This window comes from Canis lupus, chromosome 37 (assembly GCF_048164855.1).
Source record: "Canis lupus baileyi chromosome 37, mCanLup2.hap1, whole genome shotgun sequence".
Lineage (NCBI taxonomy): Eukaryota > Metazoa > Chordata > Mammalia > Carnivora > Canidae > Canis > Canis lupus.
Genome location: NC_132874.1, coordinates 1,938,386 through 1,963,752, shown reverse-complemented (window position 1 = coordinate 1,963,752; position 25,367 = coordinate 1,938,386). Strand labels below are relative to the sequence as shown.

At 45.5% G+C, this 25,367-nt stretch overlaps 1 protein-coding gene and 2 non-coding genes across 3 annotated transcripts in view; all 3 read left to right on the top strand.

Annotated features, from left to right (window-relative positions):
* PRSS16 (serine protease 16) overlaps nt 1–15,032 on the top strand; it is a 31,856-nt gene extending 16,824 nt beyond the window's left edge. The window contains exons 2-14 of the mRNA XM_072813779.1: nt 1,596–1,714; nt 7,974–8,196; nt 8,272–8,432; nt 9,105–9,204; nt 9,286–9,415; nt 10,740–10,863; nt 11,117–11,194; nt 11,271–11,318; nt 11,816–12,106; nt 12,887–13,028; nt 14,189–14,368; nt 14,450–14,595; nt 14,690–15,032. Of these exons, the coding sequence (XP_072669880.1) occupies nt 8,109–8,196; nt 8,272–8,432; nt 9,105–9,204; nt 9,286–9,415; nt 10,740–10,863; nt 11,117–11,194; nt 11,271–11,318; nt 11,816–12,106; nt 12,887–13,028; nt 14,189–14,368; nt 14,450–14,595; nt 14,690–14,758 (1,557 nt within the window). The 5' untranslated portion in view covers nt 1,596–1,714; nt 7,974–8,108 and the 3' untranslated portion in view covers nt 14,759–15,032. The remainder of the gene's footprint in view (nt 1–1,595; nt 1,715–7,973; nt 8,197–8,271; nt 8,433–9,104; nt 9,205–9,285; nt 9,416–10,739; nt 10,864–11,116; nt 11,195–11,270; nt 11,319–11,815; nt 12,107–12,886; nt 13,029–14,188; nt 14,369–14,449; nt 14,596–14,689) is intronic.
* On the top strand, nt 819–891 carry TRNAV-AAC (transfer RNA valine (anticodon AAC)). Its single transcript has one exon. It is a non-coding gene; the product is annotated as a tRNA-Val (tRNA).
* Nucleotides 15,033–19,081: 4,049 nt separating the features above from the next.
* Nucleotides 19,082–19,155, top strand: TRNAI-AAU (transfer RNA isoleucine (anticodon AAU)). Its single transcript has one exon. It is a non-coding gene; the product is annotated as a tRNA-Ile (tRNA).
* The last annotated feature ends 6,212 nt before the right edge of the window (nt 19,156–25,367 follow it).

The following is a 25,367-nucleotide window of genomic DNA, read 5'->3' as shown; positions in this document are numbered from 1 at the left end:
CGTTGGTGACTAGCCCATGAATAAATTTTTTCTGCCTTATTTTGAAACTTTCCCAAACTCATCCAGGCAATTTATTTCTTGTTGCACTTCTTTGCATGAACACCATCCCTGTCTTTTGTTTTCAAACTTCAAAAAAGCATCTTATTTAGGAGTGTTAAAAGCAGATGTCTGAATGAATTTCAATACCAAGATCCTGACAGGCTGCCAGCATTAGGAAAAAACACTCGTGGGTGTCCTGTCTGATGAGATTTCAATTCTCCAGGCCATTCCACATCAAAAAGAAAGGAGACTGTGAGGCTGTTGATGCCCTTGGCAACAGAGAAGAACATTTGGTACCCTGCCTCTCCTAGGCAGCCAAAAGAAAGTGAGCCCACCCTGTCCTGGAAAGGTGGCTTGTCAGGGATGCCCAGTCCTTCACAAAGGCTAAGTGTAGGAATGCTGGCCATACTCACTTCACCTTTGGCCCACCATCATGTGGTCCAGACAAGTGTCCTGGGTTCACCAATTGGCTCTGGCTCCTACAAAACAATTTCCTTGAGAGATGAAGGTCAGAACATCTTACAAGATCAGTGATAGGAGCCTATGACAGATTAAGACATGTCCCAGGAGTTTGACTGCAATCCCCCCATGTCTGCAAAGTAATTGGGACTCTCTGGGTGACACTGGCCTGGCTATGAATTGTCTAGTTCAGATATTGTGGATTCTAAGAATCGGAGAGTGTGGAGAGGAAAGTAGTGCCTCCACGAATATAGCCTCAAGGAAAGGATAAACTTAAGGTTCACTTTAATCTGAGAATGTGAGGGGCTCCTACTCAGCGGGTTTCCATAGTGTAGTGGTTATCACGTTCGCCTAACACGCGAGAGGTCCCCGGTTCGAAACCGGGTGGAAACAAGTGCTACTTATTTTTTTCTCCATAAATTCTGTTTCGTTCCAAAAATGTTCTACCTAAACCTGCCTACATTTCTACCACGTCTCAAATGTTCGTGCTCCCTCTGTAACCCAAAACTTTAAATTACAAGAACTATAGTATATAACAAGACCAGAGCTGCGACTCTTCCTCTCCCTCATCAACCATTGATCATGTTGTGTCTTCTCCCCTGGGTCAGAGAGGATTCTACACTAGGCCGCGGGGCTTTTCAGGCAGAGGCTGGTCCGCATCCTTGTGGGAGACACAGGAGAAGGAATAGCCCTCAGACCGGAGTGGGGCCGGGGTCTACAAGGAGAGTCAAGAAGCCAAACTACAGCGGAGGGAGAGAGCCGAGTGGAGAGTAGTTCCTGGAGGAGGCAGAGGGGTGGCAGCAGGGAGCCACAGAGCAGGTCAAGTGCGGCCTTGTTAGTGACTTGGAGGACTTTGGCCTTCACTGATAAAACAGGAAGACGCTGGATTTTAAGCAGTGAAGGGAATCCGTATGACTTAAGTTTTTTTAGAAGGACCCCTCTGCCAGATCTGTGGAGAATATGTTGTATGGAGAAAGGAATGGAATAGAAGCAAGGAAATCTATGAATTGCCTTTCATGCTGCATATCAGAGATAACTGTCAGAATGCTGGCAGGTAAGTGGGTGAAAATTAATTACAGTCTAGATCTATTTTAAAGACAGAGCAAAAGAAATTCCTCAGAAAATGGATGTGAAGAGTGAAAAAAAGTGGAACCAGTGATGACTTTGAGGATTTTCTGCAGAACTGGAAGGATGGAGTTGCCATCAAGTGAAATGGGTAAGACTGGATGGAATAGCATCATTAGGGGGAAAACATGGGAGTTCTGTTTTAGACATGGTAACAGGTAGATGCCTGGTATACAACATTCAAGGGTAATGCTAAGGAATCCATTGAATATACAAGCCTGGAATTCAATGGAGTGGTCTAGACTATTGGATACAAATTTGTCAGTTGTAGTCATATAGACATTATTTAAGCCATGAGAACAAATGAAATCACCAAGAAATGAGTGTTTATAAATAAAGCAGAGGTCCAAGGACCAAACTCTGAGACATTCCATTATAGCAAAGGGTGGGTGAGAAGAGGGGGAAACAAAGGATATTGAGAATAAGAAGCCAGGGAGGTAGAAAGACAACCAGGACAGCAGCATCTTGAAAGTCAAATAAAGAAAATATTTTAAGAAGGATGATGTGCCTATGAACCCTGAGAAGTCAAGGACTTAGAAGTGATTATTAATCTTAGACATTTAGAGGTCATTGATGATCTTGACAAGAAGTTTCCATGCAGTGGTGGTGTAAAAAAAATCCTGGATGTAGTTTGAAGAAGAATGGGAGGAGAGAACTGCAGACTGTATGTCTACATAGTTCTTTAGGGATTTTATAAAAATGCCATCTGACAACTAGGACAGTCGCTAGAAGAAAATCTTGAGGCAAAAGAAGCCTTTTAAAGACAGGAGTCAAATAGTATGTTTGAAAATTCATGAGAATAATCCAGTAGTCAAGAGATTGCTCTAGTCAATGCAGATAAAACCGTAATTCATTAGTAATTCACTGACAGGAGTACAAGTGAATTCCTTTCCCTGAGGAGATGGAAGAATTTTCCAAAGTTCTATGATAACAACATGTCACAAATAGATTTGACTCCATGTTTCTCTACTCTGTTATTTTCCCTTTTCAGGACAAATACATGAAAACTGGTTCTGGAACTATGCTAAAATTTAAAACAGTTGAAGGAATCATGAGATGTCCACTATGGAGTGCCAGACTTGGTAATCCCCTTGCTTGCCGTGTCTTCATTCTCATTTAATAGACATTGCTCCCCCTTCAGCCTGCAGTCACAGGTGTGCTATGTACTCTTTAAGGACGGCCATATTTTCTACTGAGCAATGCTGACATCCAACTTCCCGCCATATATGATTGGGCCAGAGCTCTCAAGAGCAGTCAATCCATGGGCTGGCAACGGACCTGTGAGGAGACTTATAGCCTGATCCTCACTAAAAATCTCTGCCCCAAGGTGATTCAAGTATTTAGACAGGTGGTTCAACTGGATTTTTTTAGGGGGTAAACTGGAACTGGAAAAAGCAAAAATAATGAGATGGTAGACAGAAGAGATTCAAAGGGAAAATGACTTTGAAAGATTTACTGATTCACGTTAATCTCTAGTTGCCAGCATATAGGGCAATGAACTACTGCCTGTGAATGACATCAAGATGATTAATCTAGACACTCTATAGATCTTGTTAAATTAAGAGACCCCTCTGACTGCAATATAGATGATCTTATCCCTAAAATCCTATTGGGTAATTCCATTCCACCTAGCTTCTAGGTGTTGAAAGGAGGGAAAGGAAATGGAAGGAGCTTACACCAAGCGGGTCCTCTTATGAACTTTTGGAAAAGGTAAATGTGTCCTTCCAGCTCTACTGACCCAACATCTCTGGAGGGCCAGACCTAAGGGATGTTTGCTCTATTTCCCACCCTCTTTTCAAACATGTGTCCTCTTTTCTTTGAACAAAGAACTTAATCACTCATTCATTCAATAAATATTTGTTGGAATAACACCTATGAACAAAACAGAAATGCTTCATTTCTACTGGCAAGATTACAGAAAATTTTTTAAAGCAAAGTTACATATAAAATGCTGACATTGTTATAGTAAATGCTAAGGAGAAAAATTGAGAGAAGGAAATTAGGGGTGAATTTTTATTTTCAAATTCTAAATGGATTATTGGTGACACTTGAGCAAAAATCTGAAGGAAGAAAATAAATGAGCTATGGGGCTGTCTAGATAAAGTCATTCCAGACATAAGCTACTGTGCTCACAGGGACCCTGATGTGGAATTTACCTTGTGCATTAAAGGAATAGCAGGGAGGCTAATTCTACTGGAGTGTATTTTAATGTACACTTTGGTTATTTATTGCCTCCAATTTACTGCTTAACAAATCATCCTAATTAGGTAGCTTAGAACAATGAGAATCTATTTAGCTCACTAGTCTGTCATTAACTAACATAGGTTAGAATTGACCAGACTGTTTATCTCCCAGCTGGGTTGATTCACATGTCTGGTGAACAACAAAAATCCGCCAATATCCGTACATCTCATATTCTCCAGCATGCTAAACCCAGGCAAGTTCTCAAAACAATGGCTCGGGGAAAAACAACCAGGAAAAAAATACTAAATAAACCCTTTCTGGAACTAATAAGCAATTATAGCAAGGTTGTAGGATACATAGCTAATATACAAAAGTCAATCTTTCCTTTCCAATCACCAGCAATGAAAACTTGGAATTTGAAATTAAAAACACAATGTGATTTATACTAGCACCCCCAAGATGAAATACTTAGGTATAAATCTAACAAAATTTATATAAAACCTATATGTGAGGAAAACTATGAAACTTTGATGAAAGAAATCAGAGAAGAACTAAATAGATATTCCATGTTCATAGATAGACTCAACATTGACAAGATATCAGTTCTTCCCAACTCAATCTATAGATTCAACACAATCCCAGTTGAAACCCCAGCAAATTGTTTTGTGAATATTAACAAGCTTATCCTAAAGTTTATATGCAGAAGAAAAAGACCCAGAATTGTCAACATAATATTGAAAGAAAAGAATCAAGTTGGAGGACTGACTTCAAGACTATGGTATACAATGGAATATCACACAATGGAATATCATACAGCACGAAAAAGAAATGAGCTACCAAGCCATATGGAGGAATCATAAGTGAATATTACTAAGTGGCAGAAGCCAATCTGAAAAGGCTGCATACTGTATGATTCAACTATATGGTACTTGGAAAAGGCAAAACTATAGAGACAGTTAAAAGATCAGAGATTGTTAGGGATTAGGAGGGATAGAGGGATGAACAGGCAGCACATAGAGGATTTTTAGGGCAATGAAACTATTCTGTATGGTACGATAATGGTAGACATACAATATGTGTTTGGCAAAACATACAGAATTTACACTATGCAAACTATGAACTTTGGGTGATAATGATGTGTCAGTGTAGGTTCATCAGTTGTAACAAATGGACCATTCTGATGCAGGATATTGATAGTGGCGGAGGTTGTGTGTGTGGTGGGGTTGGGGGTATATAAGAACTTTCCACTCAATTTTGATATGAACTTAAAACTGCTCTTAAAAAAAGACTAAAAAACAAACAAACAAAAAACAGTAATTAAAGCAAGCAAGTGGAAAGAGCAAAGGGCATATTCAAGAATCTCCTGGTTAAGTTTGCTAACATCCTGTTGGCCTATGTAAGTCACAGTGTTCAGCCAAGAGAGAGGAAGAATGCAGAACACGGTCACATGAAAATACAACATGAATAAAGGGAAAGAAGATGAATTGAGGTTATTAGTGCAACACATCCACCACAGTAGTTAATTCTTTCTAGTTAATTTGATGTGAAAAGATCTAAATAAAAATTACTTTCTTATTATCTGGTTATGTGCTCCCTATATCCCAGTTTCTTATCCTAATTCCACCATCACCCATGCTATGATCATGACCCATCCCTGCCGGTACATCCCCCATCATGTCCCTAACTCCATCTCTGCTACTCATCTCATCACTGAACTAGAAGTTAAAAGTATCTAAGATGGATTGAGAGGCTCAGAGATAAACCATTTTTATTATATATTACTTGAATATTAAAATAAATAAATAGGAAAGGGCAGAGAAAGGGAGGGAGGAAGGGAGGAAGGGAGAAAGGAAGAAAGGGAAGGAAGGAAGGAAGGAAGGAAGGAAGGAAGGAAGGAAGGAAGGAAGGAAGGAAGGAAGGAAGGAAGGAAGGAAGGAAAGATCTTTGCCTTTAGGTGGAAGTAAAATGGTGAGAACATAAACTAATCACAAACTTAGAAAACGACCAATTATTGTGTAGCCATACTAATAGCCACCAGAACCGATTTTAAGCCAATTCAATCTCAATAATAATTGTTTTCAAGTCAGTGAATCACTGTCAACCCCTGCCTTCTGAAGGTCAGCCAGAGATGGATTCATTTCAGTAAACAGCCCTTGCGTGCCAAACAAAAACAGTCTCTCCCAAACAATCATACTTCCATAGATCATGTCAACCCACTCTACCCCCTGCCGCCAAAACATCATCCCTCAGCTCTCTCAAAGGGCCAGTGAACTCTGGCTCCATATTTCAAGTATTGAGTGATGGTTTCCTTATCCTTTAAAAGTGCCTGTTTATCAAATCTAAAACATCTACATTTTATTTACTTTTTTGCTGTGGTTATATATAAATTTTTTAAAGATTTTATTTATTTATTCATGAGAGCACAGAGAGAGAGGGGGCAGAGACACAGGCAGAGGGAGAAGCAGGCTCCATGCAGGGAGCCCAATGTGGGACTCAATCTCAGGTCTCCAGGATCACACACTGGGCTAAAGGCGGCACTAAACCGCTGAGCCACCCAGGCTGCCCGTTGATTATATTTCTTAATTTATTTCTCATTTCTGATATTCATGTGAATCCTCTACAATAATGTGACCTTTACAACCATATTGTCTTGTCACAGTGACTTGGGCAGGCTTATACAGGTGTACTGATCAGAATTAGCAAATAAAATGCCAACATTTGGAAACACCCTCTGATGGAAAGTCTTCATATGCTGACTCCACAAATACTGACTGAATGCCTATCTTATGTTCAAAACTGTTGTTGGTCTCAGAGATCCAGAAGGAAAAAAAATTGTCTTATAGAAAGAAATTCTGGTGGGAGCAAACTGATAGCTTTTTAAAGGAAAAGTACATATTGTGACCGATTAGATTTTTTTAAAAACATAAAATAAGAAATACCAACTTCAACGGTATTGAAAGGCAGTGGGGAGATGAGGAGACAATTGGGTACATGAAGCACCCAAGGGCGACATGGAAACTCGGCGGGCTGGGCCCTAGGAAACAGACAAGGACACGTGGCCTTCAGATGGCCAGCAGCCCACAGACTCAAGTCACCTCCAGTACCATCCCTACTTTGTACCCTTGTTTTCTTTTTTCTTTGCTATGACTTCTACCTGAAGGCTTTACACTACCTTTTCTTCAGTTACTGCTTCTTTTTCTCCCCCTGCCCTGCCCCGACTAGATAGAGAAAGTGTTTGTCACTGTAGACAACTGAGAAATAGTCAACATTTAATCTCAATTTTATGTTGGAGACGCTATTTCCAATGTCTGAGGTGACTGCAGCAAAATTACTTTTTTTTTTTCAACTTATCTATGATAGTCATACAGAGAGAGAGAGAGAGAGAGAGAGGCAGAGACACAGGCAGAGGGAGAAGCAGGCTCCATGCACTGGGAGCCCGACGTGGGATTCAATCCCGGGTCTCCAGGATCGCACCCTGGGCCAAAGGCAGGCGCCAAACCGCTGCGCCACCCAGGGATCCCGCAAAATTACTTTTTTAAAACACATTTTAAAACTAATAATACCTTTTTTGGCAATCAAACTCCCAACCATCAGTGTTGGTAGAGTCACCTTCTACCCACCTGAACTAACCAGCCACATGGCCAGATCCCCTTTTTACATAAAAGAGTAAAAAGTTTGTTGGAATTCTTCTGTTTCTTTAAAGCTAAAGGAAATCCTTCTTCTCCAAAGGAGGCTTCTTTTTAAGAGTGGTGAGACCTGGGGGTCACAGGGTTGGGAGTGAGGCAGAAAGAGGAGGAACTGAGGAAGCAGGCAGGGTGAGACTCAGAGACAGAGGCTCAAGTAGAGAAGACAAAAGAGAAGTGAGGGGTTGGGGGAGGAGGAGAAAGGGAAGTGGGGCACCCTGGTGCCCTGGGGCTGAGGATGGGGGTGGTGGGGGCGGGGCAGAGCTGGCAGGGCCAGTTCTGGGTGGAGAGGTGGAGTCTGAAAGGGAGAATGCAGACTGAGGCCCAGATTGGGGGCGCTTGGGGACAGAGGGATAAGAAATCCAGGGACAGAGGGAGAAACCGGATACTCAGATGCCCCATCAGCAGGCCTGTGTGTACAGACTCCCGCGTCCCTTCCCTGCGGCACTGCTTCCCACAGACGCTTGGCACTGCTTCCCACAGACGCTTGGCCTGGCCCGGGAGAGGCATCTGAAAAGAAACCTGAGCGCCTGATGAAAGCCTATAAAATGTGATGCCCAGTCCTAGGAGCCTGACAAAGGTCCTCAGAGAGTGGGGCAACCAGAGCACCCAGAGCCGATGCAGACCTGGGACAGGATGGCCCACAGGTCTGCCCTGAGGCTGGGCCCTCTGCTCCTGCTTTCCCTCTGTGCATCCTCCACTCCAGGTAAGGAGAGGTGGAGGGCAGGCAGGGGCTCCTAAGGGAGGCCTGGCCTGACTCTATCCCCTCCGTGGCTCACAGTCTCCCTCCTTCGGCGCTTGGGCGAGCACCTTGGACAGATTCAGGACAGCTCCAGCCCCAGCCTGAGTTTAGGGCCAGGCGCTGTGGCCATCCCCAAACAAGGGTGGCTGGAGCAGCCACTGGACCCCTTCAACGCATCCGACACTCGGTCCTTCCTGCAGGTGAGGCCAGGACGGGGAGCCCAGTGCCTTCTTCCCCTCACTCTACCTTCAGTGCCTGGGGTTTTGGGCCCCATAGGCTCATCCTCTGCGCTGTAAGTGACCACCCCCTACCTCCATCCGCTTGGGTTTCTCAGCTTCCATTTCCTTTGTCCCTTGGGCATTATCTTTCCCCCTACTTCTCCCTGTCCCTCAGACTGATCATTAAATCCACCACCGACATGTAGATCTCAAAATGCAGCAGAAATCTGGGCCCGTTTGGAACCAGACCTGCCTCACAATAGACACTTGAAGAGATCTAATGAATGATGTCCTCTGTGCACAGGCTGCAAAGGTCAGCTCATCGAGGCCCTATGTCCAAATCCATCCACATTCATCACTTATTCTGCACATATCATCACAGTATGCAGCCACTACCCCAGACCCCAGGGACACAAGAGTGCACAGCTGACCAACCACCTGCTCTTATGGATCTTACATTTTAGCTGAGGAGATGCACAGGAGAGAATGGAACACACACACACACACACACACACACACACACACAAAGCCAATTTCACCTACTCCTAACCATAGAAAGACAGACCCATAAGGGAGAGAGACTGCCATGAACTGAGAATAAAGAATAAGTCAGGGCTCTAGATCTTACTTCTCCTTCCCCATGCAACCTGTTAGCGGTATTGGGTGAATGACCAACACTGGACCAGCCAGCGTGGACCCGTGTTCCTGCATCTGGGAGGCGAGAGCAGCCTCAGGTCTGGCTCAGTGCTGAGAGGTAAGAGGCAAGGGTGGGAGCTGCCCCTGTGGTGCAGTGAGGTAGGCAGCTTGCATCCCCCCAACCACATATTCCTCACAGGGCACCCTACAGCCCTGGCCCCAGCCTGGGGAGCCCTGGTGATAGGCCTGGAGCACAGGTTTTATGGCTTGAGTGTCCCCCCTGGAGGCCTGGATGTGGCCCAGCTCCGCTTCTTGTCCAGCCGCCACGCGTGAGTGAGGGTCGGGAGGGCATCTGGGGACTCAGGACTGAGCGCGTCTGTATTTTGGCAACTCTGCACCGGTGTTGCACTCCTCCATGGCCTAAGGTTGGCCCCCAGGTCCCTGGTGCATGTTTTCTTCTCCTTTTCAGCGTCTTATGCTTTCTCTTTCTATCTCCGGGTCTCTGCCCATCCCCTCATCTCTTTCTCCCTCTCAGGCATATTTTTACCTCTTGCTTAATCATTACAGCTTGCTGGTCCAGACCCCCAGCTCTGGTACTGGGGTTCCACAGCCTCCTCACTGGGCTTCAGTTTCTGCCCCTGGACTCTTCCAGGTACTTGGTATCCTACAGATGAAGCCAGAGTGACCTGTAGAGCACACCCCCCTCTCCTACTCACCCCCACTCCCCTGCTCAGATGTCTCACATATCTCTCCTCTCACTTAAAGTCAAAATCTTTACAGTGGCCACGAGGTCCTCTTGGGTCTGGGTCCCCAGGTAACTCTCGGACCTCACATCTGCTGGGCTCCAGCTACACTGAGGTCCTTGCTCTTTTCCAGACTTCCTGGCACGTTACTGCCTGGAGCCTCTCAAAGCCTCCCTCTGCAGAGAGTGGGCTGCCCCTACATATTTGTATGGTCCCTCCACTCCCTCCTTCCCCTCCCCCCGGGGTCCCTACTCTGGTTAACAGCCCCTCCTCCTCCTCAGTGTCCATCGCCAGCTCCACTGTTCTCCACTGTTCTTTGGGGACAAATCTGTCCTCCCCCACCTGCTGCCTCTCTGCCTCCCTCTGGCCTCCATCCCTCCCCATCTCCACCTATATCTCTTTGCCTCTCTATTTCTTTCTATCTCTCAAGTTTTTCACAGGCTGTCTCAGTTTCTAACCTCAGCAGGATGGCACCAACCACATACCGCGCCAGAAAGCTCCAGAAGGAAAAAAACAGTTGGGATAGAAAAGAGGATATTAGGTCCATTCCACATCTCTTTCTCTCTGTCTCCTCTTCCTCCAGTGGCCTCTACCCGGTGCAGCCTGGGACCTTTATTCTTCCTGAGTAGCTCTCCCTATCTGCCCCCAACCCTCCCCTGTTATTTGTCAGGTTTCCAGCTATGATGCCTTAGAGATTTTTTCTCCCCCAAGTCGCCGGCAGGGAGGAGGGTGGAGGCTTTCCAGGAGGGTCTCCCCTGGCCGGTGAGTGCCTGCAGAAACGACTGCGGGGCACACTTGGGGAGCAGGGCCCGGGTATCTAGCCAGACGCCCCCACCGACGTCTCTGGATCCCCGCCCGCGCAGGGAGGGACTCTTAGGGACATGCACGAGCCTTCCCTCTGCCCCCCCAGGCTGGCGGACGTGGCCTCTGCCCGCCTGGCACTCGCCCGCCTCTTCAACGTCTCCTCCTCCAGCCCCTGGATCTGCTTTGGAGGCTCCTACGCCGGCTCCCTGGCCGCCTGGGCCAGGCTAAAGGTCCCCGGGGCCCGTCTAAGCGGGCGGGGGAGGGTCCCCATCTCGGGGGCAGGGGTCCCCACGTCTTCATTCACTCCCCCCGCCCCGCACCCTCCTTCACCCCAGAGGAGCTCCCCACGAACTGTCTCTGCCAGAGGGCACAGGTGGAGGGCAGGGCCTGGCCTAAGGCCACCGTCCGAGGGAGAGACACAGGGGCAGGGAACGTGGGGTCCTGGTCCCCGTGCCCCGCAGGCTGACGGCGGCCCTCCCTCAGTTCCCCCACCTCATTTTCGCATCGGTCGCCTCCTCCGCTCCAGTGCGGGCCACGCTGGATTTCTCCGAGTATAACGAGGTGAGAGGCAGCGGGCGGCAGGTGCAGGGGGTGCTGGGGGGGGGTCCCCTGATTCCTTCCCTCCCACGGTCCACAGGTGGTGTCCCGAAGCCTGACGAGAACTGCCCTCGGCGGATCCCCGGAGGTAGGAGGTGGGGCCAGATGGGACGTAGGGAGCCGGAGGCCTCGGAGGGTGGAGGCCAGACTAATAGCGCGAAACTTGCAAGGTGGCGGGTCTGAGCGAGGTCGGAGACCCGGAAGGTGGGCGGGTTGGAAGGCGGGAACCGAGAGACGGGGCGAGGCACCTAGAAGGGAGGCGGGGGCAGGGGAGGAGTGCGATCCCGTCGGGAGGGTGAGGCTCAGCGGGGCGGCGGGGGGGCGCGACCCTTCCAGCAGGATGAAGCTCTGCGGGGCGGGAGAGCCTGTGGGGGGGCAACCCTATCAACAGGATGAGGCTTCGTGGGGCGGGGGGGTTCCGGGGGTCACCCTATCAGCAGGACGAGGCTCCGCATGGGGGGGGGGGACGGTCGCGAGGAGCACCGCCAGGAGAACCCGGAGCGCGCGTGAAAGACGCGGGTCCTGGGCAAGGAAAGGCGAGGCCCAAGCCCAGGTCTTCGCCCGCGCGGTGTCTCGCTCCCGCAGTGCCGGGCGGCGGCGTCCGCAGCCTTCGCAGAGGTGGAGCGACGGCTGCACGCGGGCGGGGCGACTCGCTCGGCGCTGCGGGCGGAGCTGGGCGCCTGCTCACCTCTGGACAGAGCCGAGGACCAGGCGGAGCTGCTGGGGGCGCTGCAGGCCCTGGTGGGGGGCGCCGTGCAGTACGACGCGCAGGCCGGGGTGCCGCTGAGCGTGCGAGGGCTCTGCGGACTCCTGCTCGAGGGCCGGAGCAACCGCAGCCGCTCCGCGCCCTACCACGGGCTGCGGCGGGCAGTGCAGGTGAGCGGCCCTGCGTGCGGTTTGAGACGGGGTGGGGGCCTCGGCTCGCAGGGGATCCTGCTCTGCTGCGCGTCCTTCTGGGCCCGTCGTTTCCTCATCCACGGGCCCCCGGGAGGTGCACTGACGTCGGTCAAGGGAAGCACGCGGTTTGCAATTGTTAGCGACTCTTACCTCTTTTGCGCATCTCGTCCTGTCTCCTTCCCCAGGCCTGCAACAGTCTAGCGCATAGCAGATGCTCAATTAGCCTTTCGAAAGAGGGAGGAAATGTAGCCCTCGGGACAGAGTTCTCCAAGGAACCCAGCCTCGGAACCCATAGTTACAAACGACTCTTACTTCCTAGCGCTGTCTGGACCAAATGCTGTCCTAAGTGCTTTATATATATATAAATATATATTAATATTATATTAATTAATATATTATAATTAATATATAATCATATATTTATTTATATACTTATAAATAAATTTTATATATATAATAGAATCCTCGCAATACTTCTAGGAGACAGGCACTATCTTTCCCCCACTTACAGATGAGGAAATTGAGGTCCAAGAGCTGATCACTTGCCCAAGGTGTCACCGTCATCTAGTACCTTCACGTCTAACCCACAGAGACCCAGGCACCCACTTGCTCTGACCCTTGACTCCCAGGACCTCTCTCTGCAGCTCTTCTGACTTCTGACCTTTGACATGCAAGAACTTATGTATGCTTTCAGGCCCTGGGCCTTGACTTGCTGGGGGGACAGGAGGGATTTATGTATGTATGTGTATCATCCTCTAGGTTGTCATGCACAGTCTCGGCCAGAGGTGTTTAAGCTTCTCCCGAGCAGAAACAGTGGCACAACTGAAGGTCACAGATTCCCAAGTGTCAGGTGTGGGTGACCGGCAGTGGTTGTACCAGACATGTACAGAGTTTGGCTTCTGTGAGTGGCCCAACCCTCAACCCCCAAGACATCCATCTCTGTGGGGTGTCCAGACAAGCTGTCTCACAGGTGGTCTGGATTTGTTTTCTTTTTGGTGGGAGGGGACTGCTGGGTCTTGTTTAGCCTGCAGGGGTGGGGCTGGAGGGTAGACAACTATATGTGTGTGTGCACTTGGCCCTCACACGCTTCCTCACACACACAGTCCTCTGCATGAATGATTATCCCTCCAATCTGCTCTTCATCCGTGTTCCTGTCCCAGGAATGGCCCTTCTGTCGCCCTGGTTACCCGTCTAGAAGCCCCAGCAGCGTTTCTCATGCCTCCTCTCCTTTGTCCTCCTAGCCTGTAGTCACTGAGCCCTGCCCACTCTTCATCCCGGACAGCTCTCCAGTTCACCTCAATATACCAGTTTCCCTGACATCCCAGGAACTTTGCACATACTGTTTACTTGTCCTGGATGACTTATCTTCCTCTTGTCACATGGTTCACTTATCTTCAAGTCTCAATACAACATGCCTCCTCCTTAGGATGTCTTTCCTGATTGCTGTAGCCTCCCCTCCCACTTCCTCCACAGCTCTGTGTGCTTCTCCTGAGCACTTCCCCAGCCTCATCATACAGACCTCATTGCCTATCTTCCCCTCTACATTGGGAGTCCTGTCACCGCAGAGCCTGGGACTGTCTTGGATGCTACCGTGTTCCCATTACTGTTCACAATGCATCTGAGCACACAAGAAGCGCTCAATAAATGGCAAAGAAAGCAATGAGTGCACATAAGCCTAAGAGTGCTGTGGATTCCAAGCAAGGGAGACACGGTCCAATTTGTGCATTCCGCTGCAGTGTTTCTTTATCTCTCTAGCCCTGTGCACATTCTGTCTTCCCTATTTGTGGGGCTCTATTCTCTTTGCTTGGCTCACTCCTGACTCCTGAGGGTTTTATCCCTGGCAGATTGCTTTTCTGGAGCCTCTTGTGCTCCCTCTGGGATTTGTCCCACCCCAGGCCTTTTTCCATCGCAGCCACGATGTTCTGGGCTGTCACTGTCTGAGGATGCCTGGTGTCTCTCTAATGAGACTGGGAACTTATGGAGCTGTTTTGGGCATTGCTATGGATGATTATGGAAGGGGAGGGTTGTATGTCCCACATTCATAGGTATTTCCCTCCACAGATATCACCTGTGAGGGCCCCAGGTGCCCTTTTTCCCAGGTCCCAGCACTGCCATCCCAGCTAGAGCTATGTGAGCAGGTGTTTGGGCTCTCAGCCTCATCTGTAGTGCAGGCTGTGGCCCAGACAAACTCCTACTACGGTGGCCAGACCCCAGGGGCCACCCAAGTGCTCTTCATTAACGGTAAGCCTGCCATCACAACCTGACTCCTAGGTCTCCACCTATTCCAGGTGCAACACACCACATTCTTCCCTTTCTTACCAGGGGACACAGACCCCTGGCATGTGCTAAGCATAACACAAGCCTCAGGTCCCTTGGAGTCAGCCCTTCTCATCCCAAGTGCTTCCCACTGCATGGACATGGCACCGGACAGGCCCTCAGACTCCCCCAGCCTCCGCCTAGGGCGCCAGGTAAGAGGCGGCAGCTCTGCATTTGCATATTAATGTACATGCCCCTGTCCCCTGCTAGGCTGGTATCTGACTCGCCATCCCCACCTCTGCACAGAGCATCTTCCAGCAGCTGCAGACCTGGCTCAGGCTGGCAGAGGAGAGCCAGGTTCGGAGTAGGGCCTGAGGGGCCCCTACCCTCGCCACTCCCTGCGTGGCCACCTCACCCTGGACATGTTCACTGGACAGGAGAAAGCAGCTTGTTCTGAAAGAGGAAATTCCCCAAAATTGGGCTTTAGCACCTGTTCTGCATGTAACTGACTTGGGTCCGCAAACATCCTCGTCACTCCTGCCTGAAAATGCTTTGTGACAGAGAGTTATGTAACTATACGAGGAGAATTATTCTCATTGTGAATAGTGGTATTTTATTTGATATTTTAGAGAGCATTTTACTAATTGTTTCCTGGCTGTCCTTTTTTATTGTTTAAAGTATCTTGCTGTAAAGTCGCTTTGTGTCATATAATTCTGGAACCATTTCACATTGATTTCTTTTTTACCCTAATTTCAAAAACAGCAATCTCTGTCTCTTCTTAGTATCCCAAAGGGACAGGGGGTCACCCTCCGTCTGAGTTCGGGCTGCTGTCACAGAACGCTATGGGCGGGGCGGCTGAGAAACAACAGCTAGTTATTTCTCACGGTTCTAGAAACTGGGGAATGTGAAATCAAGGCACGGGAAAATCAGGTGTGTTATGAGAACTCACTGACTGGTTCTTAGTCAGCTGTTTCTGTGTCACAGTCTCTCCAATGGGTCTCTCTCTGCCTCTTCTCTAGCATGTCCTGCTGCTGGCGGTCACCGCTGCCTGTGTCCCCCGACCTTGCTCTCTGTGTCACCTTAGTCACTTTCTCTCTCACCCTCTATCTCTGCCTCTGTTTCCCTCTCTTCAGATTTGCCCTGTCTCTCCTGTGCTGCTTCTCAGGCTCTGTCTCCCTGAGGCCGTCTCTGTGTGTGTCTGATACTCTTTACTCTTTCCATTTCTCATTCTGCCATTTAATCTTTGTTCTCTCTCTCTCTCTCTCTTTCAATTTTCCTTCCTAACCCTTCCCTCACCATCGCTTCCCACTACCAGACACCTCCTGGCACTTCCAGCTTCCAACCCTGGGGGTGTAGGGCTCTGGTTAAGTTTCCTGATAGCCACCCCCACCCCCCCACCCCCCCACCCCAGCCCCCCACCCCCCCGCCCTGCCATCCCATCTCAGTTCTGGGAGGGTGGGCCTAATCCCTGGGTGCCTGCTCAGCTTGCTTCAGTGGTGCCTCAGTGGAGCTGTGGCCCGCAGAACAGGAGGTAGCCAGTCAGGGAGGCGGCACCTTTGGGGAGCTGGGCCTCTGGGGAGCCAGGAAGTACAGAAGTAAAAACAAGTCAGGATTAGGTGTGTGTGTGGGGGGGGGGGCATGGTAAGAGAAGCCACAAGTCCACTGTCCTGTGAGGAAGTCCCTCACCTATCTTGACTCCAAACTCTGAGGACTAAGTCTTTGCTCTAGCCCAGCCCTGCTCAGCAGGTGTGGCCTATTCTGTTTCCTGATCTTGAAACATAGTCCCTCAAGCGGGGCTCTGTTTAGCCTCCATGCCTCCCTCTCGTATGTTACACATGTGCACCATGGTCCGACCCATTGTGGGTGCTCAGTGCCTGTTGGGAAATGAAAGAATGAAGTCTAACCTTGACTCTTCACACACTTTTGGTTTCCCTTCCACTTTGCAGGATACAACGTCTCTCCAGCTCCTTTGCAACTTCTTTGCAACTTGACACTGGGTTTGGTGCTAGGCTCTATTCTCCAGCTTCCCAGAGCTCAGAGCTGCCCTTGCCATGTGTCAGAGGTGGCAGGCTGAGCTATCAGGTGTACATCATGGAATATATCGTACCTCTGGGGTGGCCTGAGCCTCCAGGCCGGCTGCCTGTAAACAGGCAGCCCCATTTTTTCACCCAGGATTGCTCTATAAATAGCATTACTCTCTGTCTGCATCAGTCTATGTTATAAAAGGATGGAAAATTCTGAGGTGCTCCCTCTTCCTGTCCTCCTTGTCCATCCTTGGCTCCTAATCTCCACTCCCTACCTGGCAACCACAGGGATTCTTTCAAAAGGTAAGTCAGGTGATGACACTCCTCTGCTTCAAACCCTCAGATAGCTTCCTACTACAACCAGAGTAAAGTCTGAATTCCTTTCCAGGGCTACCAGGCCCTGCATACTTTGGCTTTTGAACTCTTCTCTGAACTCATTTCCTACTACTCTCTCTATTACATGCCAACTGCATGGCCCCTTTGGTTACTTAAAATCCAAAGCCAATTCCTTTTTTTTTTTTTTAAGATTGTATTTATTTATTTGAGAGAGAGAGAGAGAAAGAGAGAGAGAAGGGGCAAGGGAGGGGCAGAGGGAGAAGCAGACTCCCTACTGAGCAGGGAGTCAGACAGGACTGGATCCAGGGACTCCTCTGGGACCATGACTTGAGCCAAAAGCAGATGCCCAGGCATCCCCCAAAGCCAATTCCTACTTCCAGTAGCTGTTCCCTCTGCTCAAAGGTCATTCCTTTAATGACCTTTAAATGACTACTTCCTTCTTAACATTCAGACTCAACTCTAATGTCACCTCCTCTGAGAGGCCTTTCTTGATTGCTTGCATGTCCCAGTCACTACCTATCACATCATCTGTTTTATGTGATTTCCAGCCATGAGCTCTATGTGAAATGACCTTATTTTAATTTTTGTCCAAGCCCTCTGTACCAGAGTGCTGAGTCCCTGAGAGAGGGAACCATGCCATCCCAGCAAACACATCTATCTGAGTTCCATGTTTCACAACTTCCTCAATTTTCACGTTAACTCTTTTCAAGAAGCTCAAAGATTGCAAAATTGGATCAAAGCTCGAAAAAATACTTCTCAGGACTACGAGGATTGGCAAACGTGTGGTTCACCTACCTTACTTTCAGTTTACCAGCGGTGCTCTATATCTTAGGAAGCATTTGAATTTTTTTTTTAAATTATAATGAGGATAAACAGTGTTAAGAAATGGTGAAGCAGTGTGTTCTGGAGACCCCTGGTTTGTCTCACACAAATTCCACCCTTAAACGTGACCAAGTAGGGCTTCTTTCCTGGGTGCTCTGCTTTGGAGGTTTCTGCGCTAGTGCGGATGCAGGCATAACCTTATCCCAAAGTGAGAACTCCAGGGGCATTGTGAAAATGCCTTTTCTATGCACCTTCACTGACCATACTCTCAACATTACATAGATCTCTAACATTGATTCTAAAGAAGAGCAAAAGTGGAGGACCAGTAGTACCTGATCAAAAGATTTCCAGGGCATCTAGGTGGCTCAAGTGGGAACTGTTAGCTCAGGTTATGATCCTGGAGTCTTGGGATCTGAGTTCTGCGTTGGGCTCCCTGCTCAGTGAGGACCCTGCTTCTCCTTCTGCCTCTGTTCCTCCCTCCTCTCATGCTCTCTTTCTCTCAAATAAAAATAAAATCATAAAAAAAGAAATATTTCCTATGAAGCTCCAATAATTAAGACAATGTGGTTTTGGCATTACATGTAGACAAATAGATCAATGAGACCTGACAGAGTCCAGAAGTAGACACACACACGATTAATCAATTTTCTACAAAGATGACAATGCTAATCAGGGAGGAAGAAAAGTCTTTTAAACAAATGATCTGGAGCAACCAGATAAATTATAGACCTTCTCTCAATTTCTTTTGCAAACTTCTTTACAACTTGACATCTGAATGAGTCTGGCTTGAGTGCTAGACTGCTTTCTCTTCCCAAGCATTCTCTGAGCTTCAGAGCTTGCGGGGAAATTTTAACCTCACTGCTATCTCATACCATACTCAAAAATTAATACAAGTGGATAGTAGTTCTAAATGTAAAGCTAAAACGATAGCATATCTAGAAAAGAATAGAAAAATTATTTATGACCCTGTAGCAGGCAAGTATTTCTCAGGGAGAAAAGAATAGTGTAAGATACATAAAAAAGGATAAGCTAACATTATCAAAATGAAAACTTCACATTAAAAAAAATATCATTAAGAAACATTAAGAAATGGAAAGACAAGGAAAAGCCTGAAGGAAAACATGCACATGACAAACACTTGACAAAAAATTCCTAGAAATCAATTTTAAAAAGACAAGCCAATAACAAATGGGTAAGAGAATAAGGAAACCCCTCTTGGCGATTTTGATCAGATTTTTTTTGGGGTCAGAATTGCAATTTGAGAAAGATCCACAAGAGAGGAGGGTTCTTCGTTCATACCAAGTGTTACACTTCTCTCCTTTTTTCCGTCATCCACGGTGTGGGAGAGCAAAATAGAAAGAATGTGGGGATTTTTTTGTTAATTCTTTAATTGTTTATCTTTTGTGTTTTTTGTTTTGATCACACCCCCTTCCCCCCTGACCCTACTTTGAAGAAACTGTGATGCCTTCAGTCTTTGTTTACATCCTCTAAACAGAGGGGAGAACTGCCACCAGGTGGCCGGTTAGCTCAGTTGGTTAGAGCGTGGTGCTAATAACGCCAAGGTCGCGGGTTCGAGACCCGTACGGGCCATGTGGTATTGTATTTTACCATTTCTGCGCAGTTCCCCTGTACCAACCCCAGAGGATGCAGCTGCAGAACAGAAATACCTGGGAATGCCAGTAGACCTAATGTCACATTATTTTGTTTTGTTTTGTTTTGTTTTGTTTTGTTTTTAAGAAGTCACAGATGAAAGTTAAAATGGAGAATATTTTTAAAGGAAGTTGAGCAAAATAGGGCAGGTACATTTAGGCAAGAAGGGGATAGAAGAGTTGGAGAATTTCCTGTTCTGTGTTGGAAAAAAACCTGAAATGGTTTTGGCTTCTATTACACTCTCTACAGGGAGTAAAAAGGTGTCCCCTGGTGGCCAGTTAGCTCAACTGGTTAGAATATGGTGTTAATAATGCCAAGGTCATGGCTTCGATGCCCGTGTGGGGCATGACTGTAGGGTTTTCGTTACCTTTACATGCAAACAGACCTCAGGGTGTCAGACTCACCTGAGGCCTCCCTCCATCAATACAGGAAACATGTCTCCTTGAGAATTTAGACAGCTTGAACAGTCTTCTCTGACTTGCCCTGCCTTAGATCCTTCTTTGATTTCCATCTACAAAGGATAGCAGTGACTGAGCAAAGGAAAAAGAAAAGATTCTTTTGTGGAAGTTTTTTTTTTTTTTTCCCAATTGGGAAACTGATTCTCGCAAAGAAAATTGACCTTTTTGGATTATTGCCAAGTGGGAAGAAATTGTAAAGCCGCCTGCACTTTCTACACTTCCATATCTGGGACTTCCACTAGTTCACTGAAACATGAAACAAGGTATTTCAAGTGCCATGTGTGAAACATGTTCTAATTAACATCAGCGCGGTAGAAAAGTAAGGCAGCTTCACTATAAACATTCTGAGAAAAGGCTCATTGTTCACCCCTAAACGTCTAATTTGGGGGTAAAAATACATTCGAGTGTTTCCAAAGTTAGAAAATATTAAAAAGTACAGTGAAAATTTTCCTCTGTCCTTATGCCTCATCCATCCAAGAATGATTTCCAACTCTATAGGTAACCTCTATGCACACTTGCTCATGGATTCTTTCCAATTCTCTTTGTACAAGCAAACTCTTGTTTTCTTCCCATAAAAAATTCAGCCTATGTGTTGCAACTTGCCTTCATCACTTAGCAATATAAGGTGGAATCTCTATTTTAGCAGTATTTTTGAGAGCTTTCATATAGTGCTTTCAATATTGTACACTGGGAAAAATTAGAGCTCATTTTCCAAAAAGTTGACATATTCAGAAGTTGAATCTGAAATGTTCTAACCTTTTGCATCATTGATGGAGGGAATGTATGCAACGAGGAGACTTTGGAAAACTTGAGAGCAGAGGGGCAGATGACCTCCATAATGTTCAAACTAAGCACGTTCTGCCTAAACTGGGAGCATTAAAAGAGCCCCAAAAGAAAAGTATGCATTATTTAACATTTGTTTAAATCTCTCCACTCTTCAGAATGCAATAATTAGCTGTTATTCTGCATCTGTTAGATGCTGAAGATATATTGTTGTTGTTTTTTTAAAGATTATTTATTTATTTATTTATTCATGAGAGATACAGAGAGAGAGGCAGAGACATAGGCAGAGGGAGAAGCAGTCTCCTCGCAGGGAGCCGGCGGGATTTGATTTCTGCACCCGGGGATTCAATCTCTGGACCCAAGGATCTGATCTCTGGACCCAGGGATCATGCCCTGAGCAGAAGGCAGACGCTCAACCGCTGAGCCCCTAGGCATCCCTGAAGATATATTATTATGTGAAAAAAAGCAGAACCCAAAATGGTTTGTGTAAGATTCTGATTCTTCTGCTTTAAAATCAGCTTTATTATGAGGTGATTTACATACAGTAAAATGCACTCATTTTAAGCATAGATTTTGATGAGTTTTGACATATTTATACACGCAAATAAGAATGGCCACAAAGTAGAGCACACTTCCATGATCCCCAAAAGTTCCTTTGTGCTCTGTGATAGTAAGAACAATGCCCCCTTCCCAAAGATGTCCACATCCTAATCCCTGAAGTCTACAAGGATGTTATTTTTCACAGCAAAAGGGACTTTGCACGTGCAGTTAAGTTAAAGATATGAAAATGAAGCAATATCCTGAATTATTGGGATTGGGTCTAATGCAATCTCAAGGGTCTGTGAGAAGAGTCAGGGTCACAGAAGGAGATGTGACACAAGCAGAGGTTGGACAGTTGCAGGCTATTAGCCAGAGAAGGCAGCAGTGTCTACAAATTGGAGAAAGCAAGGATACACATTTCCTTCTAGAGATTAGGGAAGGACTGTAGTACTGCTGACCCATTTTAGACAGACCTCCAGAACTGTAGGATAGTAAGTTTATGTTGTCTTAAACCGCTGAATTAGTGGTGATTTAGAACTGCAATAGAACCAATACATACCCCTTCCACTGAGTTATACTTTCATCCCAGCCCGAGGCAACTCCAGAGCTTCTTTTTGCCGTGATGGTTTTGCCTTTTCTGGAATTTCTTATAAATCATATACTACATACTCTTGTGTTCCTGATTTCTTTTGGTTAGCACAGTATTTCTGAGATTAATTTATATTGTTTCATGTATCAGTGCTGACTCCATTTGATTGCTCAATTGTACTCCATTATACAGTTATATCACCATTTGCTTTCCATTCGCATGCAAATGAACATTTTCACTGTTTTCATTTCTAGCTATTAAGAAGAGGGCTGCTGTGAAGATTAATGGGACAAATCTTTGTGTGGATATATGTTGCATTAGGCAGGGTTCTCCAGAAAAAGAAAGGAAGAGATTTTAAGGAATTGGCACAGGTCATTGTGAAGACTGGCAAAGCCACATCTGCAGGGTAGGTTGGCAGAGTGGAAACGCAGAAAAGAACTGACGTTACAGTTCCAGTCAAGAGACAGTCTGCAGGCAGAATTCCTCTTCTTCAGGAGAGGAACGTCTTTTTTCTTTTAAGGACTTCACTGAATCGATGAGGCCCACTCACATTATGAAGGGTAATCTGCTTTACTCTAAGCCCACTGGTTTAAATGTTAATCTCATCCAAAAAATACCTTCCATAGAAAAATCTACACTAATGTCTGACCAAATATCTGGGTACTGTGGCCTAGCCCCATTGACACAAAAAGTTAACCATCACATATATTTTCATTTCTTCTGGGGTAAAATACCTAGGAATGGAATTGCTGGCTCTTTTGGTCAATGTATGTTTGACTTTATAAGAAACTACCAAATATTCTCCAAAAAGGTAATGCCATTTTATATCCCAAACAATACTCCATGAGAGTTCCATTTGCTCCAGATTTCTCCACCATTTGATATTGTCAGACTTTTAAATTTTAGACAGTCTACTAGATTTGAAGTATCTCATTGTGGTGTTAACTTACATTTACCATAACTAATAATGAGCATTTCTTCATGTGTATATATATATATATATATATATATATATATATATATATATACACATATATACAGCCAATAAGTATATCTATATATATCTACATCTATATCATCTATATCTATAGATAGATAGATATCTTCTTTTTTGAAGAGTGTGTTCAAGTCTTTCGTGCATGTTTTTCTTCGGTTTTGTCATTTAGCACTGAGTTGTAAGAGTCCTTTATTCTGAATACATGTCCTTTCTTAGTTATGTATCTAATATTCTCACAGTCTGCCTTGACTTGCCTTTTCATTTCCTTTTGATGGAGAACATTTGATCAGATGTTTGTGTTTTATAATTCATGCAAAGATATCGTAAAGTGTCTTGGCATTCTCCATGGTCATGATGATCTTCTCCTATGTTTTTTTTCTCAGAATTATATAAACTAGCACTTTTGTTTAGGTCTATAATCTATTTATAACTTTTACATATACTGAGATAAAGGTCAAAGTTATTTTTTTTTCCACATGGCTATCCTTATCTTCCAGCACTATTTTTTTAAAAATCTGTTCTTTTCCTATTTGCTATATTGCCAACCCTATCAAAAGTCATTTCATTTTATATTTATCCCTCTATTTTTGAAGTCTCCATTGTGTCCCATTAATCTATATGGCTATCCAATGTATATTTTTAGAGTAATATCTAGACCCTTTAGGATGGCTCTTATTAAAAAAAAAAAAGACAGAAAAGAACAAGTGTTGGTGAGGATGTAGACAAACTGGAACCCTCAGATATTAGTAGTGGAGGGGTATAATGGTGCAGCCCATGGGGAAAAGAATATCCCAATTCCTCAAAAAATTTAACATAATATTGCCATATGCTCTACCAATTCCACTTCTGGGTGTACACCCAAAAGAAATGAAAAGGGCAACTCACACAGATATTGTACAGTCATTTTCTAGCAGACTTATTCACAATAGCCAAAACCACAAAATATCCATTGACGGATGAGTAGATAAACAAAATGTGTTATAGATATGTGTTATAGTGGAATATTATCCAACCTCAGAAACGAAGGACATTCTGACACCTGCATAAAATAAGCCAGTCACAAGAAGACAAATATTGGATGATTACACTTTTATGAGACACCTAGAGCAGTCAAAATCATAGAGAGGGAAAGTAAAAGAGATGGGTGCTGTGGGGCAGAGAGGAGGAGCTTGGGGAGTTAGTACCTGGGGCAAGTAAAAGTCCGGAGAGGATAAAAAAGTTCTGGAGATGGATGCTGGTGAAGGTTGCACAACAATGCTTAAAAATTGTTAAAATGATAAATTTTATCTTATGTACATTTTACCATAATAAAAAATGTCAGTATTTTAAAAAGGAATTTGTGGAGAGTCTTTGATAAAAATGTAAATAGCTTCATTCTCCTCAAAGTTGTACCTACTAGTTTGGGCATCCATTCATAATTCTAGTATCAATCAATTTTCCTATGATCATTTCAAATCATGATGTAAAAAGCCTATTTTTCTTTTTATATGGATTGTTTAAATTCTATTGTAAGGAAGAGCTTCCCCTTCTTTCCCATCTATCTAGCTATCATCTATCTATCTATCTATCTATCTATCTATCTATCTATCATCTTTCATCTTATCTCTCTCAAATGAACTCACACAGATTCCTGCTTAAAGAATTATAATCATTAATAATGCGTATTTATGCTCAGATTGTCACAAATCTTTTTTTTAAAGATTTTATTTATTTATTCATGAGAGACAGAGAGAGAGAGAGAGAGAGAGAGAGAGGCAGAGACACAGGTAGAGGGAGAAGCAGGCTCCATGCAGGGAGCCTGACTGGATCCTGGGTCTCCAAGATCACGCCCTGGGCTGAAGGCGACGCTAAACCGCTGAGCCACCCGAGCTGCCCAGATTGTCACAAATCTGGCCAGTGGGGACCCTTCAAACTAACTCCTGTGTCTTTTTGACACATACCATCATATTTTAGGAAGTTCTTAATTTGGGGGATAAGAAAAAGCCCCACGTTTATATTGTCATTTTGGGGGCTGATCTTGAGATCAGCTATTTTTCAAAGGAGCTCTGGATGCTCTTATCAGGGAATGGTTTTTAGAAATCAAGTTCTAAGTACTTGATATGCTCATTGTTCCCAGGCCCTCTCTCTCATGGACGGAGATAGGAAACCTGCACATACATACATATGCACATCTATGTATTTCAATATTGACATCTAGCTATCTGTAGATAGATATAACCGTGATTTCACACTGATGTCTCCAACCACAATCCAACAAGCCAGGGTTTATTTGATTCTATATTTGTAGCTTCCTTCCCCAGCAAAGATAAACCTAGCTCCTACTATCTTTAATCTGTCTTACAGATTGAAAAAATAGAAACTCATTGAAGAGAATCAGGAATTCTGGCAATGCTGGGAAGCTAAGGTATTTATTTTTATTTTCCAGCAGCAATTCCCAACTTCCCTATTCATTTCTAAAAGGGAAAAATTCACAGTTCCACCTTCTGTGTGAAGAAAGTCCTGTTCTTCCCTACTATGAGTCTTTCATCTGTGCGTCTCTTCTAGTCCTCACACAAAACACTCCACTTCTGACATTTCTGGTCACCAAATGTGTAGAGATTTTTCTCACAACAAGGAATTCTTTGGGACACCAAGTGGGTGTCTTGCAATTTAACTCAATTCTGACGTTATCTCCCTGGAGATAGTTCAGATCCCACGGGCTAAGAGCTCAGTTCCACAACACTCTGACCTCACTTCAGATGCCAATCAAAGGTCTCTGGGTGGGTCATCCACAACTCTGTCTGAT